At 39.0% G+C, this 19,125-nt stretch overlaps 1 protein-coding gene across 1 annotated transcript in view; it reads left to right on the top strand.

Annotated features, from left to right (window-relative positions):
- LOC134546320 (uncharacterized) overlaps nt 1-19,125 on the top strand; it is a 124,965-nt gene that overhangs the window by 83,903 nt on the left and 21,937 nt on the right. Inside the window, exon 5 of the mRNA XM_063389066.1 lies at nt 15,740-15,877. Coding sequence (XP_063245136.1) covers nt 15,740-15,877 — 138 coding nt within the window. The remainder of the gene's footprint in view (nt 1-15,739; nt 15,878-19,125) is intronic.

Here is a 19,125-nt window from a genome sequence, read left to right as displayed (position 1 = left end):
GCCACCTTGGATGATGAACTTAAACGCAGGAAGTTCATAGTATTTGGCGTTGCGTGACGTAAAATTTTTGTCATATTTGCACAAGCACTGTTTGCACAAAGTAACTTGGGTACAACAAAAGTTTAGATAAAATATAGATATTTGGCAAAAAAAAAAAAATTATCTGTCACGCAAACGAATATTAAAATTTATAGCCAAAATTTCGCAAATTTAATTTAATATTGGGAATAGCTCCAATGAATACCCAAAAAATATAAAATATATAAACATATGAAATAGTTATATGAAGAGAGAAAAAAGAAAGAAAATAGGAAAAATTCTTAAATAGTATATTTGACAAAATACTACATAAATCACAATAAAGAGTCAAGTTTATTACTTAAAAGCTATAAATCATAAACTTACAATTCAGTGGGTTACCTTAAAAAATCTTATTACAAGTTTTACAAACCCCAAAAAATTTTAAGGTCCAAAATTTAATCTAAATTTATATAACTTAGACACGGCTCCCTGATTTTTTTTTCAATGAATCAAGCGTACCTTTCTAGTTTTAAATTTATATAATAATATCCTGCTATAACACTGCCAATGGTCCTAGGAACTTAATAATTCGAAATGGTTCCCCATAGAGATTCTATAATTCCGGAGATTAAAGATCGCCTTATTGCTTTGGGGAAATTGCTTACATAGAACTTATTCTCCTGCAACAATTTCATAAGGTATTCTATTTTTATTATTCTGTTTACTGATTATACTCCTAGTTTGTGCTAATGGACCACCATCTTAATGATCGTAATGTTGAAGGGGGTTCCTTCAGTGCCATCGCACTTGACAGGCAGTTACCAAATTAGCTAGCCCCTGCTCCCACCGACCTGCATGACACATCACAAGTAAGCCTCGTACAAAATCTGTGTGTCCCACCCATGCTCTGCAGATCAAACACATTTATCGGTTCCTAGAAGTGGTACTATTCAAGTTTAAGGATTGCTAAGGGTTACAAAAATAAAATCGTAATTTCGAGGCGTTCATTTTAATTTCTCTTGTTTAAGCATAAGATTCAACTATCAATGCTTCATAATAAAATTTGACAGACACGATAACATTTCTTTACCCTTGATTACAAGCTTGATAACAACAACACTAAAGACCTCGTCACTTTACTACGCATGTAATTATGACTTCAGATCGGTAGCCAGTTTATATGCAATTTTCCTAATAACATAATTTCAAGATCACATGAGTCGCATCACACGAAACGTATCGGCCTTATAATATAATTATGTCAATAACCAATACAAAAAATACAACCATTCTAATTACAAGCTCATGCAAAGACGAGATTAAGCGAACTTTAAATAACGAGCTGCATACAAGATTATGTCCTTAAGCCCAAACTAGCCCAGTATGGTTATACAAAACACGAGACAGCTAGCGCCCCGGGGCAAGTAACCTTATCTATAAGCGGTCTACTATGCATAAAACAATTCATAAAGACCAGAAAAATTAATATCAAGACTCATGCTATTCAGAGCGAGAAGTAACACTTTGTCCACTTAACCAATGACGAGCAAACACCCGCAACATAAACAACATGAAGGGTTTTCGTTCTATAATCCGGAATACCCGCTCATGCTCATGCCCCCTGTAGAAACCAAACCAAATACCCTTCTCTACGATTAGAAGTCAATCCCATTAGTGGCATGCAACCGTCTCGCGTGGCATGGATTCCATTTAACCGTGTGCCCGATTCTCAAAGTAAAATGCTGCAAGTGAAGTCACCACCTAAAACGCCATAGTGTGCAGAGTACAGTTAATGTGCAGAGTACAGTTAATGTGCAAAGTCATAAATTTCGATGCACTACCAAATTAAGGTCATCGAAAAAGTCTTATATCACCTGAAAACGGAACACTTCACCGAACCAAGGTTCGACACATGCCTAACCACATGCGCCGTCGAAGCTTACCAATTCTTAATAAAATGCAAAGGGCAAGGCCACGTCATGCCCAACTAGATAAAACCTAAATTAAAATAAAAAGTAAACGATAAACCCCGATTGCCATAAATAATTTCTAAATGTTGTGCGAAAGTAATTTAAACGAAACCCTAACTCATTAAATTCGCCAATGTACTTACATAGACACGCCTCCATCGGGTTGCAACTGAAAACCTGAGTTCCGTGCTAGCTGGGTAGCTTGTTATACCTTCAGTCACCTGAAAAGAAGAGACCTGGTACTGGCCACTAATCCCGTGTATGGCTATCGTAATTCGGCCCGCAGGGGGAGCTGAATTGTTGCCCCTTGGAAGGGCAGCCCTTCAGGATATTTCTGGCAATGGTTTGTTTGTACAACGACTGGAAGGGCAGCCCATCCAATTTCTGAAAACATGTTTCTTTAAGTGTTTAAATAAACCTGAAAACTTGCTCCTTGGAAGGGCAGCCCATCAGGATTTTTCTGACAGTAGTGTTTTTGAAAGGTTGTCTGAATTGTTGCCTCTTGGATGGGCAGCTCTTCAGGATTTTTCTGACAGTGGTTAGTTTGTAATGCGACTGGAAGGGCAGCCCTTTCAGTATCTTAAAATGTGTCTATTCTCGTAATTTTATAATCCTGAATTGTTGCCTCTTGGAAGGGCAGCCCATCAGGATTTTTCTGACAGTGGTGTTTTTGAAAGTTTGTCTGAATTGTTGCCCCTTGGATGGGAAGCCCTTCAGGATTTTTCTGACAGTGGTTAGTTTAGGTAAGGTTAGGTTAGGTTAGGTTAGGCCAGGTCACTTTACAAACTAACCACTGTCAGAAAAATCCTGAAGGGCTGCCCATCCAAGGGGCAACAATTCAGACAACCTTTCAAAAACACTACTGTCAGAAAAATCCTGAAGGGCTGACCTTCCAAGAGGCAGCAATTTAGACAACCTTTCAAAAACACAATTGTCAGAAAAATCCTGAAGGGCTGCCCTTCCAAGGGGCAACAATTTAGGATTATAAAATTACGAAAATAGACACATTTTAAGATACTGGAAGGGCTGCCCTTCCAGTCGCATTACAAACTAACCACTGTCAGAAAAATCCTAAAGGGCTGCCCAACCAAGGGGCAACAATTCAGACAACCTTTCAAAAACACTACTGTCAGAAAAATCCTGATGGGCTGCCCTTCCAAGGATCAAGTTTTCAGGATTATTTAAACACTTAAAGAAACATGTTTTCAGAAATTGGATGGGCTGTCCTTCCAGTCGCTGTACAAACAAACCATTGCCAGAAAAATCCTGAAGGGCTGCCGTTCCAAGGGGCAGCATTTCAGTCGCCCCGGCGCGCAGACGTGGAAGATTAAGAAGAGCTATCCAGGCAGGAAGACAGGAAATAAAGGTGGGAAAGGGGAGGAAACACCTTTTAGACCGGGTGAAGTTCTATGATTCATCATGCGCAATTCAAAGTCTGACAGTCGACGACCCCGCCATCGGCTTGACCCGTCTGCCTTAAGCGCCCCTCTGGAGGAAGATCGAATAAATATACAGTCCACTGCGGTCTTCTCGCCACCTGGATGCCTCTTCCTCCATCGTCGTCGTCGTCAATGTTCAGTTCATTGTCAACAGTAACACTCCAGCAGGGTGGTGGTTCGAAGCGAAGAGTACAATCTAGAAAGATAATGGTTCGAAGCGAAGAGTATAAGAAGAGCTGAGCCAATGATGGGTAGTCCAGCTCCAAACAGAAGAAAGAGTTTGCCAAGAGCAGCAAAGCTTGGCACAGCATGACACCAGGTTATTCCACCCGCCATCGGCGCATTGGCAGGGAGATGCACATCCAGGGACTGGCTCTGCGCATTCCACAGGTCAAGCACACGTCCATCGCAGATAGGTAGTAGCAAAGGGCAGATCCAGCAGCAGACCAAGATGCCCGAGCCGGCAGCAGGGGCGGAACACCTCATAGCACAGTGTCGAGGTGCCTCTATATGAAGTGTTCTCCAACCGCTGGTGCTCCACCCGACCGAGACACAGGACATGTTACAGTGTACAAGAGGTGGCAAAATGTAGGATGAAACAGGGAACTCGGGAACGAGGCTCATGTACAACATTCAAGAAGGATGAAGGGAGGGGGGTACAAAAAGTTATCAAGCCACCTTATGTTCATTTTAAACACACACTTCACCACCCAAGGTTTCAGTTATGACATGTGACTTTTCCTGTAGACTTTGTTATACTCAGAGTTGATAAATAGTGCTGTATTCCAGCCCAACATTTTTATTTTATTTTGAATGATCCACGGTACTTAACGATAAATTTTCCTCATATATTGTTAGCTGCCGAAGGCACAACAATTCTTTCAGAGCAAAAAATCTCCTGGGTGGTAGGTACGTATGTTCCACGTGGGACCCATCATGCCACTTGGCCACAGATTCCTGTGTCTTTATCAGGTTCTCAACCACCTCGTGGGTGGCCTCATCCTTCGGGATCAAAGTGGAGGGAATTCTTCACTCTTTCAATATGGGATGGGTCAGTTGCCTCCCTATAAAGGGCAAACAGATAGGAAGCCCTGTTGCATCATAAATTGATAAGATCCAAATCCTCGTCCCATTTACAACGGTCATTTTTATATAAAATTTTCAAGCAGGCCTTTAGATAACTATTGAATCTTTCAACCATATTCCTTTTAGGTAAATACGGCGAACTATAGCTATAGATGGGTCTCATGGCCCAAGAAAAACACATATTTCGATAAGCAGTAGATTTAAAATATGGTGAAAATATTAGTCAGCGCCCTAACAATAGTAGGAGTATTCAAATTCTGCAACAGGAGAAAACACACAAATTTACTGAAAATAGTTATTTCTCAGCCTGTATCGTATCAAAGGACCAAATAAGTCAATGTGCCCAGTGTGCACGGGGCTTGGGGTAAGTCGGCTGAATACAATCCCACATTGGCCTGGCTGGGTGGCTTACACTTTTGGCAGTCTTCACAATGGACAACAAATTTTCTTACATCATGCGCCAAAGTAGGCATTGCGAAATGCACCGCGATTTCCTAAGGATTTTGTCAATGCCTAGGTAGCATGCAAAAACATAAGCATGAAAATATTTCAAGACCATGGGCTGCAACGCAACCGGAACTAAAACATTACTGGCACTTCGTGTTTTTCCAGTTGTGCCGCAAACTAGTGTTTTTCTAGACAATCTTATCTTTTTTATTTCTTCACATTTTTGACCAGTATTCAGGGGTCACTTTTAATTTTTTTCATTTTTAATAATCCAATGGGGGCCTTATTATTTAAGCATTAGACAGTTAGTCAGCACAATGGTAGTGCTTCTGCACTATGCGACCGGTAGCACCACGTTAGCAGCGTGTCCGATTTTCCCCATCTGTAATTACGTACGAACTCAAGCGCTCAGCACAAGAGCTGTCTCTTATGTTACATCCGGGCTCCCATTCCCGTCGTGCCAGACACGCAAGGCGCCATGTTTCCGGCCTGCGCAAGCAGCCTCTCTGGCCTTTTCTCCCCCTCCCCATCCGGCTAATCATTTCTCGCCACGATGTCGGCATCTTTTCCCTATCCTTTCTCCGCGCCATAATGTCGCCTGCCATTTCGTCGCCAGCAACCCCCATTCTTAACCCGATGCCAGCTCAAGTCGCACTGCCCTCTACGATACTTGACAGACTGTCCACGAAATAAATAATGGAATCTGGTAGTCTTGGTTTCTGCTACCAGGGTGCACCACCTCTCGGCACCTCCTGTAACTCTAATCTACCCCCACCCTTTTTTCGTGGTAGGTACCTACTGTATGCCGCATTGTGCTGCTCTCCAGCACATTCTCTCTCTGTCGGCCTAAATTGAAACTATTAAGCCTCAACTTTTTCCTGGCTCTAGGCCTGTCTTTAACTACACAAGTCACCTTACCCGTTTAGGAAGTCTCTCGGTAACCTCATGGAAGGTCGGATCCACGTTTCTTATATGTAGAAATTTTTTATTTTTGCCTTGGAAGTCTTTCTGAAGAGTAGATAATATGTAGTTCCGAAATTAAAAAATTGGAACTAATTTCCTTTTTTTTTTAATTTCATGTCAAAATGTAGTGTTTTAAAGTTACTTTATGTGGTCTTTCACGTTGTTGCCTATGACACAGTGCTTTCTCATCCTACCTGGAATGTAGCTTCTGAATTTTCCCCACAAAATAACTGTATTTTTATTCTCGGAGCAAAATTGTTCTACTCATTTTCCACGTCTGTTTATTCGTTAATTTTATTGTTTGTTTTTTTTTACATCTACTTGGGTTGGATTTTGGCAGTGGGGTTTTCCCGGTATGGGGTACGTCAGCACCTTTTCGCCTCAACTTTTTTTTCCCCCTTCTGGGCTGCCTTTCCCTTGTCTCCTTCGCAGACTCCTGAGATACGTGCCTTCGCTACTGGGCGCGGTTGGCTGTCCGCTGCTTTAAGGTTCCTTTTGAGGACGCTCTCACATCGGCCGGTGCGATGCAGCTAAGTCCCAAAGAAATGTGATTTTCGTATGATCTTTACGAACATTTTAAAATCATACCCGTACTCTCTTACTTACAAAAATTATAGGCTAAGGACATTAAGCAAGTAATTTATTTCGTCCATTTTAATATTTAATTTTTATGGTAACTGGCCTGATTTGATAGTTAATAAGTACCAAAATACATTATTATTTTTTATTAAATATTTTAACTAGCTACAATATGATTGTTATCCCTCAAAGTAACTCGCATAAAACAAATGTTTTAAAACGTAACTTGTTAAAAGGTAACAGACATATCATAAGATACCTGGTTGTTATTTGCTATTAGTTGATTTCGCCGTCCAGTTTTACGATCCACAAGTTGCTGCCCTGATTAACAGTAGGTAACTGTACATTTTACTTTGTTTTATTACCTTTACCTCTGAGGTATTCTAGATAATTTATAGTTTTATTTATAGATTATAACTAGCACGAATTTCCTGCAATTTTTTAATAATAATACAAATTAATATCTATGTTTGGAAGTAGTGGTCAAAACTGTTAGCATTTATCGTGGTTTTATTGGTGTATTTGCGATACAATAATGGTCTAATTGATCTTTATATTCCAATTACATTTAATAGTTTATATTTATACTGTCTGTTAACTGAGGCAATTATTATTATCTGCTAAAGTTGGTCAGTGCGAAATTAAGTATTTTTATAGAGCTCTTATAAAACATTGTTGCTTATTTGTATTTGATAACTTATCATTTTGGCGGCTTAAAATCTATAGTGGTTTAGATTATTTTTGTAAGCTGCGTGCCTGTCAGTATTTTCCTTTAAACTCGTCTTAAAGTCTTTTTTTTCTTTGAGTATACACTTACCGCTACCTAGGGCCTCTAAGTGGCAGTATGGTTACTCTTAGACCACTTTAGTGCTCTGAAACTAATAACTTCTCCACTGTAATTATCTCAAGGATCCACGGTGTCCTGTTTTGATTGTTAATAAATGTTTTTCCTGACCTAGTCGTCACACTTCGCAGGACTCTTTTTAATAACAGTTTAATGGGCATAATGTCATAATTTTTTTGGACCACACTAATGCTCCCATGCGTGTGCGCGCCTAGTCATTGGTCAGTCCTACCCATCTCTCCCCACTCCTCCCTAACCCTTTACAAGAGTCTATGTCAGAGGCAGCTGGTGACCACAGGCTTGCCAACCATCCGAGTTTTATAGCGTCACGACTTCCCACCCCCTTTCCGCTGCTGCCCATGTAGACCGGCTGCGTCATGTCACGTGCCCTTCCTTGCGATTATCTCAGCGTGGCACAGCAATTTTTTTAGGCTCCAGCGCTACCAACTTACTGCACATCTCTCTCCGCCCGTGATTTTTGTTGCGTGGTAACATCTCTATTGTTTTGTAAACACAAGTGCCCGTTGCACGTGTATTATTGTACCGATGCACTCCAACATACTTTGAATTTTTATTAGAATAGCTTAAAATAGTAACTATAACTGCATATCACATGTAAACTGCCTAAGTCTAAAGCCTAGTCGAATATTTATTATTTAATTTTTACACGTACCTACTATACTTTAAAACATTATTGGCATGTATGTTAACACGCGTTATGCCGTCAGCATGACACAGTTTTCCTTTTTGAGCCTTACTCCTGAGTTCCCTCAGAAAATGTTGCCTAGAAACAGACAAGGTACGTGTTTCTTTTACTGACAGTAAACTCATGGCTTCTCTTGAAAGCACTATATCATGGCTATTCCAGAAGTAGTTAAAGAGTTTTTCTTGTGTGTTTACTTGTATTTACTGTCTCCTTTCGGGCACTGTTGTCGTGGTTTTGTTTTCGTTCTCCCTTCCTTCCAACCATCAGCTTGGAGCTGTATTCAGCGCCTACGCGTCAGGGCCGCCAACCTTGTGGGACCTCCATCCCCTGTCGGCTCCGCCCGTGTGGTCTGTCCACATGCCTCGTGTTTGTAAACAAGCATGTATGCATTCGAATTTGCCTCTTACATTTGTTTCGCATCGTACTCTGTGTTATTATTAAAGTGAAAACTTCTTTAGCCGCGTTGAGCGAGATTTTTGGTAGGGGCAAAACTTATTGGTTTGCGTCACCGACATACTCGTGACGTGTTGCGCCAGACTGGCGACGCGCAGCGGCCTGTCTACATGCATACGCATATATATACTGATACATTGTATATACTCGACTGTATCATGTGCGTGCTGGACTCTTTTTGGATGGGTAAAATCTTGTGAGTTCTCGTCACCGACATGCTTTAGGCAGTAAGTGAAGTTAAATTGACCATGTGAAAAGTTTAATTTTTGTATACTGTGCATTGCAGTGAACACATGACCTAGGTCTGACATCACTGGTAAGTCATAGCTAGGTAATCAATTTTTACAAAATTTTTAGATAAGAATGACATCTGTTGTGACTTAAAAAATGACGTAAGGATAAATGATATCATCCTAACATCATATTGGTATTTATAGAAATCGAGGTACAGAGAGCTGAGAAAATCGGTATGAAATCTTCCGAAGCCTTCGTGATAAAATAGAAATCAAGAATTTAAATTTGCTTAGTTGAAAAATAATAGTTTCCAATAATCTTCCGAAAAGTAAAACAATAAAATAAAAAAAAAGAGTATATATTTTATAGCTAACAAGAGAGTCCAACTTTTATATAATTGCCCACTGCGTACATAATAATTTTACGTGTGATCGTGACCTTTTATCCATTCTCCCTTAAATATTCTACAGAATGCATTGTCATTTGTAGAGGCGTGGTTTACGACTAGCTTATATAATCTTACTAAAATGCCTGGAAGTAAATCGGTTGCGTGGCGTTGCGGATAGTGCACAAGACTGGCGAACACTAGGTTCGGATCCCGAGTTTTGTGGTTTTTCGGTTATTATTTTTTTGTATTTGAGCCCCATTGAATTATTTTATTATATAAATATTTATAATTAAAAAATAAGTATGATTTCATAAATAATCATCATAAAAACAATACTCGAGTCCATTATTAAGTTATTTACTAATATTTTGTTTTATTAATATAAATAAATAAAGGAACGGAGTGGGATATGAACCTGAATCGCTAGGCATATTTACATATTATTATTATTATTATTATTCGACGCCTGGTTCAATCGATAAAATTGAGGAAAATTACTATGTCATCGGTATGTAAAATCCTCTAAAGGGAGATCATAATGATGTCATACTAACATCATCATTATGTCATTAATGTTACGTCGCTATCTGATGTAAATAAGTTCAAAATAATTATTCACTATACTTAATTTAAAAATTCAAAACTTGAACACAGTTATTCCAGTGTTAAATTTTCACTTCTGTCGGCAGTCCCCATGACTGTTGATTTTTTTTTAATCACCTGCATTAATGTTTAATTGCAAAAAATTATAGATTGAATATTTTGAAACCACTCAAAATATTGAAAGATAAAATACTTTTTTCCATGCCCATGAAAGCTATTAGCAGCATTTTATCCATTCTGCACACTCTGTCATTAATAATTTAATCCACTGTTTTTGCAATTACAGCATTTAAAAAAGGTTAATCATATTTTAAGATTTATGTTAACAATGTTTACAATTAATTTTTCCTTAAAGATTTTTGTGGTTAGTCAGTACCTACTCAATCATACATTCAGAATATCCTAATTTTATTTATGATACAATACAATAGTACTCCAGTCGATTTGCTTCGTTTATAATTATTGTAAACAAGATCATGTCTTATTTGTGTCACAAAACACATTCAAAATAATGTGTCTAGCTTTTATTTTATTATTATCGTGATCATAGAAAGTAGTTTAATTACTCCTGCCTTCGTCAGAAAGGTTTTCTAAATTAAATTGTCCATGTGTAGGCCGAATTTCCCTCACATTTCCTAAGCAAGCATTGAAAGGATATTTTTTGGCCATTAAGTCCACTTATTTGAATGAACACATTTAACGAAAAGGACGTACATTTGGACGAAAATTCAACTCGGTAAAACACGATCTCATCAGAATTACTGTCTCATCAATTTGATATGATACTACAGTCTTGTCTACGCACTTTTAACGAAAAGAACGTACATGTGCATACATTCAAATCAGTAGGATGCGATCGTCAATTTACGATAGGGTATAATGCCTCCAACAGTCATTGACTCCATCAGTCATTGGCTCCATCAGTCATTGTCTCCATCAGTCATTGGCTCCATCAGACATTGTCTCCATCAGTCATTGGCTCCAATAGTTATTGGCTTCATCAGTCATTGGCTCCAACAGTCTTTTTGGCTCCAACAGTCATTGACTCCATCAGTCATTGGCTCCATCAGTCATTGTCTCCATCAGTCATTGACTCCATCAGACATTGTCTCCATCAGTCATTGGCTCCAATAGTTATTGGCTTCATCAGTCATTGGCTCCAACAGTCTTTTGGCTCCAACAGTCATTGACTTCATCAGTCTTTAGACTCCAAAAGTCATTGGCTCGATAATTCTAGGCTCTAACAATCTTTGGCTCCATCAGTTATTGGCTCCAAAACGTCTTAGGCATAGCTGCTATTTGGCTACTTTACTAGGTGACTACGATGCTACGACACTAAAGGACTACAAGACTACTAGGCTACAAGACTACTAGGCTACAAGTCTACGAGGCTACAAGTCTACAAGTCTACATGACTATGAGACTACTTGGCTCTAACTGTCTTAAACCCCATTCAGCTGCGAATTAATTTATCTCATGCAAAAGGAAAATGTTGTAAGTAATTCTTGCCAATAGATGTCGTCACATGTTGCATGCAGGTAAATATTATTTATTTATTTTATGTGGGTTCGGGATGCACACTAACGATCGCAAAAGAAGGAAGGCTTCGCTAGACACCAAGGAGAAGGAAGTTCGTCTTGCATGCTAATCTTCTCAGCTGTCTCAAAGCATATTATTGGACTGAGTATTGGTATTTTTGTTTGAATTACACCTGATAAAAATATTTTTATTGCTGATTTGGTGACAGAAATTCGCAATTTAAATGTAACTCATAAATAAAATTGCATGCCTCATTAAGTAAAAAAATTTAAATGCAGAAATTGATTCCTCAGAAATAACCAGAAGCATGTGGAGAAACCTTAGTAATGACCAGAAGGACTTTAAGAAACCACAGGAATAATCAGGAGCACAAGGAGAAAACCATACAAATATTGTCAGAAACAATCAGGAGCACACGGAGAAAACCATTAAAATATTGTCAGAAATAATCAGGAGCACACTGAGAAAATTAAAGCAAGTTTTCCTTAATATAAGTAAATAACAGATAAAAATTAATGAAAATAATAAAAAAAATAAAACATGAATGATAAATTACAAAACATTCTGTCAGATTGGGAACTTCTCCATTGTTGAGCGAGGATAGAGTTCTAGTACAAGCCAGAATAATGGTAAGTTGTGCACTTTCTGTAACGCAAAACTGATATCGCACCGTGGAAATTACTCGATAGAGCCAGGATACAGCTTACAATTTCTTTTATTTTGATTATTATTTAAAAATAATAATATATATTTTTACTGTGCGTACCAAAAATCGAGAACTGTGATTTGTTAAGGTTAACCACCCTCTGCTACCATATGTACCCTCCCCCTCGTGTTCTCTTAGGTACTTAAGCAAATGAAAAAAAATGAAAATGGGCTAGGCAAGAAACGACTAAGTTAAACTACTAATCCAGAGGCAAACACATAACATTTTATTATTAACACACACATCAGGGGAGGTATGGATAGTAATAAGTATAACCAACAAATAAACACACTAAGTTCGCTGTTTACCGAGTCGCTATTTTATTTTAGATACAATTTGTTTTGGTTTTGAGTTTTGGTAGTCACAGGCAGACAATCATGAGTTACATGATAACATTTACATATTTCAATTGAAATAATAATAAAACATTATCTTAGGATTTAATAATAGGCTAATGGATGAAGCAAAACAAAATTTGAAATTAATTTACAAAACTAAATTGATTATTATAATATATAAAAGAGGCTACTTTTACATTATTGAACAAGTGTAAATTTTGGGTTTTTTTGCATACTTTTGCATTTTTGGCTGAGTGTTCGATGTGGAAAAAGTCCAGAACTGCTGACTGATTAACTTATGCACTATGGATAAAAATTTACATTTTATAGTAGTCTTATCTCACTGCTGGCACTGTGGAAATGTAGTTTAGGGCCATCTAGCTGAAATGACAGCACCCACGTGGCAATTTTTTCTCGATCATATGATCCTCTTTTTTAATTGTAGATTTGACTCTAGTATTATTGTAAATGGTTCTTGATTTGACTAGCGTATTATTCCATACGGTGCATGTATATAAGCGAGTCCTAGACAGCAGGTCGCTCAGTTTGTTACTGACGTCGGCGGTGTAAGGATCGCCTAGTTTGTTTCTTCTGGTGCATAAGTCGTGTCAATTAGCTGTTCTTGAGACCTCGATGGCATCTTTACCGTCTTTAACGTCGAACTCGATGGAGGTTGTACCATCGACTACGGGAACCTTGACAACAGCTACGACGGAGAAGGTGCAGATCCAGTTGGCAACGTCGACGTCAACACTGGAGGAGACTTCAACAGTCGAGATACCACCAGCAGAAGAGACTTTAATGTCGGTAGTGCTGGCTGTACAGGAAACCTCGCCGAATGCTGTTTCGCCCTCGATGGAGACTTCAATGGATGGTGAATCGACAACAATTAACGAACATCGATGTCGTTACTGCGACAAGATTTTCTCAAACAGCAGCAATGCTCGTCGACACGAAAAGAGAGAATGTGCTAAGAATCCTCCTCGCAACATGTTTGGTTGTGAGAAGTGTCATAAGCAGTTTTCCAGAAAAGATAATATGAAAACGCACTTGAAGACATGTAAAGGCGCTGCTGTGCGGCAGAAAGTAAAGGTTTCTATACAAAAACGATGTATTGATGTTCATAAGAGTATGCCTGGAAATTGTACTACTGTTGCAACGCCAGTATCTGGAACAGGTCTGAAAGGCTCGACTTCATCACCATGGTATCCTTGCAGCTACTGTGATACGTCGTTCGCATTTTCCCATGATGCACGAATGCATGAGAGGAGTAAATGCAAGGAGAATCCTTCTCGCATGAAGTTTCGATGTGATGAGTGCCTTAAATGGTTTACTCGAATTGACAGTTTGCGACATCATGCGAAAAAATGTAAAGGTGAAGTCTGTGCGCCTACTGCTGAAATACCTGTAGAAAGTTCGACTCCTTGGTTTAGATTGGTGACTCGTGAGCGTACAAGCAAAAAAAGCGTTGTGCAGCAACCGATTGCTATGACGTCTGAACATGAAAATAAACCTGAGACTGTGTTCGGTGCATTACAAGTAAACGATAATGGCTTCTACTTGGCGCAGTCTGCATTTCGTGGAACGTTGAAAGACTACTATTATCCAAGTACGTTAAGCGAGTCGAAGGACATTTGTAATTTTCTTGATGATATCAGACAGGACATAATCAATCAGCTTACTGATGACGTAGCAACAAACGGACCTTTGAAATATAACTTGTGGTTGGACTGTATATATGGAAAGCCGTATCCGTTCGATGATAAAGTGAATAAGTGTGCATTCAAGACATCGGCTGCAGTAATTTACAGTTCTAACGATGTCAAGCAAACTGTTAAAAACGGTATCCAGAAACTCTGTCAAGAAGAGGAGGACTATGTCTGTAAAGGTTCTGGTTGGACTCTGTCTAGTATAAACCGATTGGAGCTAAGAATTAGTCATTTCACGCCTATGCGGACCTAAATTTTTGTAGTAAAATAGAAATTATGTAATGAAATTTATTTTGTAAAAGAACTTGTGGTGTTTTATTTTTGAACCTGTCATTGTTTAGGTATTTTTACTTAAAAATTAGGATTATTTGTATCGTCCAGGGATCGAACCAAGTCTCGAATCAATCATTACTTTAATAAGTGAATTTTTTTATGAATTTTTGATTCTTCCCGAATTTTTAGCATTGAAATTACGGATTTTCAAGATGGCTGTAGAAACGAAAAGTGCAACGGTGTTTTTTTTTTTTAATTTATTATTTAATTCGGTTGATTAAATTTTTTGATGATTTTTAAAATTTTTCCCGAATTTCGGTCTAAATAATTACGTAATTTCAAGATGGCGGGCAAATGACAAGATGGCGGGTGTCACAGTAATAATAAATGATTACTGCACTCTAGCGGGTACGAGTTAAACTAACATGGTGTCAGCGCACTCTAGCAGACGATAACATGATGATGGCTTCCAGCAGACGAGGACAAGATGGCGGACGTGACGTCATACTGCCGGATGATTTATATGCTATTAACAAAGTGGTGGGGGCCAGTCTGCCTGCACCCACCACGGGGGAAGGATCCGTCGCCATTTTTATTTTTTTTGCACTTGTCGGGTTCTAACTGAGGACTCCGAGCTCCATGTCGATAATGTATGTTTTTTGATAATTTTTTTATTAAAATTTTATAAATTTAAATTTTTTTTTATTAAAATCTGATAGTAAATAAAGATTGTAAAGATGGCGGCCGTAACGGAAATTGCAACGGTGATGTCATAATTAAAAATGGCGGTCATGGTATCCTTATTCCTAGAAATGGCTTACCGGAGGCTGTAGACATGGATGCTTAAGCCGTTTTTAGGAATTTGGGTTCTTTCTAGGGCAAAACGACTTTTGAGGATTTTCGAAATCATAATTTTTGAATTGTGGAATTTTTTGAGATTTGTTCGCGGAATTTTTTTCCACATAAATGGAAATTATGGCGGATTTGGAGGAATTTTGGGCAATTTTTGCCCAATTTTGGGCGATTTTGACACGTTTTGAGGATCAAATTCAAGGTCAAGGTCAAAGGTCAAGGTCACAACCATCCAAGATGGCCGCCGTGACGTCAGAATCCAATATGGCTGACTAGCACCAAGTACCACCGCCTGGAGCCTGCGCTCGGCGCCCCCAAACTATACTACTACCACAATTATCAGCGAAATGTAAAACCAAAATATGTACTTTACACCAGGCACTGCTTTTACTAGATCATCTGACAGTCTGACAGTTTGAGTAAATCTGTTCTCAATTCGTTGGTAGTGATATTATTCAACATGTTTCATTAGTGTTGGGCTGAGAATTGATGTAACAGCTCCTTATGTTCTCCTGTAGTATGGTGGCTAGATGGTTAAGGTCCTACTCAAGGGAGTTCCTATAGTGTTCATGTTCTTGTGTGTCTACAGGAAGAGGTGTATATGCGTCAGTCAAAACGTCAGTTGCAGACAGCGCTGCAGCAGGAACTGGACTGCACCAGGCAACAGGCCAAGGAGAAAGAACAGCTTGTTCAAGCATTGGAGCAACGGTTACTCCTGTCAGAGCAGGTGACTTTTCACTATTAAATAACTGTAACTAGTCCCGGACAAATCGGAATTTTTAAAAATTCTGTTTGAATTTGCAATATATCTTTTGTTTTGCAATGTGTTTCTACAGCTAGCACAGAGCAGATCTTGTTTTAAATGTATAACACTTCATCATTCGGTATGTGGCATTTGGTAGATGTAATTTCGTAAAAAATAAAAAGGAAGTCGCTGAATGTAAATGTGGCACAAAGATGGTGGACTCAGTAGTAGCTACATAAACCCACATATATATATATATATATATATATATATATATATATATAGTCAATTTCGAAAAAAATTGGGTTCAAACCAAAGGTATTGCTCTGCCAAACGAAACTTTATGATTGTTAACTAATCTGGAATATTTGTATAATTATTGCGTTTTGAAGTTTTTAAGGTTTTAAGGTCACATGTTAGTAGTATGGGAATAGGGCTACTAACACTGATGATGGTGCGAGGCGTGAGGTGGGGTCAATGACCGACCGCCCTGATATAACGGCAGCAATCTTGTATGACCTTAACCATCAAAATTCCTCAAAAATGAATCAAAATTCCTAGAAATTTTCCTATTTTAAAGGGAAAAATTCCAGTTTTGAGAGAAAATTTTCCGTTTTAATTCCAGAAAAATTCTAAAATTTGGAATTCGGAATGCCTCAAAAGACTTTTGCCTTTGAAAGAACCCAAATTCCTAAAAACGGCTTAAGACTCCTAAAATTAAGCCGCCCTAAGCCACCTAGGTCACGACCTATACCATGACCATAAAATCTTTAATTTTGACCAAACAATAAAAAAAAATGGAAATTTATAAAAAATGCTTACATCACTCCCCTCAACTTGGATTATATATTCGTTTCAATTTTCGTTATGCCCGCCATCTTGAAAATCCGTAATTTTTAAGCTATAAGATCGGGAAAATTTTTGTAACTTATAAAAAAATTAATTAATACAATTTAGATAAAAAAAACTCCTGATATTGAATAAAGACATCACCGTTGCACTTTTCGCTACGGTCACAATCTTAAATTCTATAAAGGTGGCAGTTTTCATTATGTCCGCCATCTTGAAAATCCATAATTTTCATCCTATTTTTAATACGAAAAGTTTTAAAATTCATAAAAAAATTACAATTTAAATTTTAATACATTTGTTTTTATTTAAAAATTGCAACACGACATGGAGTCATCGGTTCGAACCCGACAAGGGCAAAATAAAAATTGCGACAGATCTTTCCTCCACAGAAGTCACCCGACAGACTGACCTCCCACCACTAATGCCAAGGTAGATCGTACGCCGAACAGTATGACATCATGTCCACCATCGTGGATCCGACATTTTGTTTTCGTCTATCAGAGTGCTTTGGCACTGCCGTCATGTTAGTTTAAATTGTACCCACTAGAGTGCCGGAATCAATTATTGCCAGACGTCCGCCATCATGTCAGCCATCTTGACCTAAATAATTGAAATTCGTAATTATTTCGCTAGAAATTCGGGAATTTTTTTTTATCAAAAATAGCTTGTTAAAATAATGATTGATTCGATCGATATCCGTCCTTTGTTCAATCCTTGAGCACTACAAAAAAGTTGATTTAATTAAAAACCAGAAAAGTAACAGAAATAAAACAAAATTACAAATAAAAATGCATTATGTAATTTCTACAAGATCAAAAAACAAGCAGCTTTCTACTGTTTCTAGAATTTGGCAATCTTCTTAGGGAACGTATCAAGTCCTTTGCTTGCCTTGACATATGTTTTAAGGCCAGATCTACATGTCAGTCGATTAACCAGGCACGTTCAATCAGTGGCCAGGCACATCCAAGCGGTGGCCAGCCACATCCAGTTGGTCGTCTAGAAACGTCAGATAGGTTGGACAGACACATCAGTCGGTTGGTCAGGTTAACACGACCAGTTTCTGGCAAGGTACGCCTAGTCGGTGGCCAGGAATGTCTATTCAGCAGTCAGACATGTATTTAGCAGAAAAACACATTCACTTTGTTTGGCTAGAAAAGTCCAGTTGATGGTTCGGCACTTCCACTTCCTATATTTATCACGCTTGGCATATCTTTTAATGAATTATGAGTTAAATTTCATGTCCAAAGGCCGAGATTCATGTTAGGTATTTGTAATGTGATAACACATGAATTTGTATTTTCATATTCATTATTGTGGCGATCTCAACGACCTAGAGTAATATATACTGCTTATCGCTCTGCTTTCAACTCCATTTACTGCTATCGACGGCAGACTTGGGAACTATAATCCGAGCAAGAGAGATAGAGAGTTGTTTTGACAATTTGTTGGGCAAAAATAAGCTGTAAAAGCATTGGTTCTTATGGGAGAAAGCTGTAAGGTGCTAAAAAAATTCTCAAAAAATGTAGGTTTTTCGCAGTTTCGCAGTTTGTGCAGATAATGCATAAAGATGGAACGAGTGAAAAATAATGTTACACGGTCACTGACGTCATGCACCATCCATTGACGTAAGACATGCCACGCATGCCTGGCCGGATTAAAAGGGTTATCACTACATTCCCCCCCTCCCCATCACTACCTCCTCAATTACCGCGCGGTGCCCTGCCTCGCGCGAGCGGCCGATGCCCTTCTCGACGCTTCGGGCGTCGGGTCGGCATGGGATGACGTGACTCGTCATCCCGGGCCGTCGCGTGAGCTAACAGTGCCCTTCTCGATGTACAGGATGACGCGACTGTCCCCAGCTTCGCTCGTCACTTCTAGAAGGGCGCCAGGGTCTATATAAGCCTGGACGCCGGCCTCCACGGGAGTGACTCGGTGAAGGGAAGTGCGCCGGAGTGTGACGAGAGAAGTGATGATCAGATATTAATCAATAAATAATAATTGAAGGAAACACAACAGAGGTTGGAAACTACATTTAGGAGATTGATATCCACCTGACATGGCGGAGGAACACATGGACACTTGACAACCATGCGGGTGGCTGTCGACACATTGACCTCGCGGCCGTTTTCTTCGCTGCACTACGTTGCACCAGACTGCCCCGGGGTGCGTATGTGGCACTTAAAACGCTACAGGGCAGGCATCAATGGAGCATAACGGCCTGTGCGACAGAGGAGTATCGACTGTTGGCGTCAAAGATACTTACCTAACGTACACAATCATTTCACTTTGCAGCCGCTTCCGACCCCGAGGAGCCAAAGGGACTACAAACCATGTGCGCTTATAAGAGAACAAGTAGAAAACACTAAGACAGACTAGAG

The sequence above is a fragment of the Bacillus rossius genome, chromosome 1 (genome assembly GCF_032445375.1).
Source record: "Bacillus rossius redtenbacheri isolate Brsri chromosome 1, Brsri_v3, whole genome shotgun sequence".
Classification (NCBI taxonomy): domain Eukaryota; kingdom Metazoa; phylum Arthropoda; class Insecta; order Phasmatodea; family Bacillidae; genus Bacillus; species Bacillus rossius.
The sequence above is the reverse complement of the archived record's forward strand: the minus strand, read 5'-3'. Positions and strand labels throughout refer to the sequence as shown.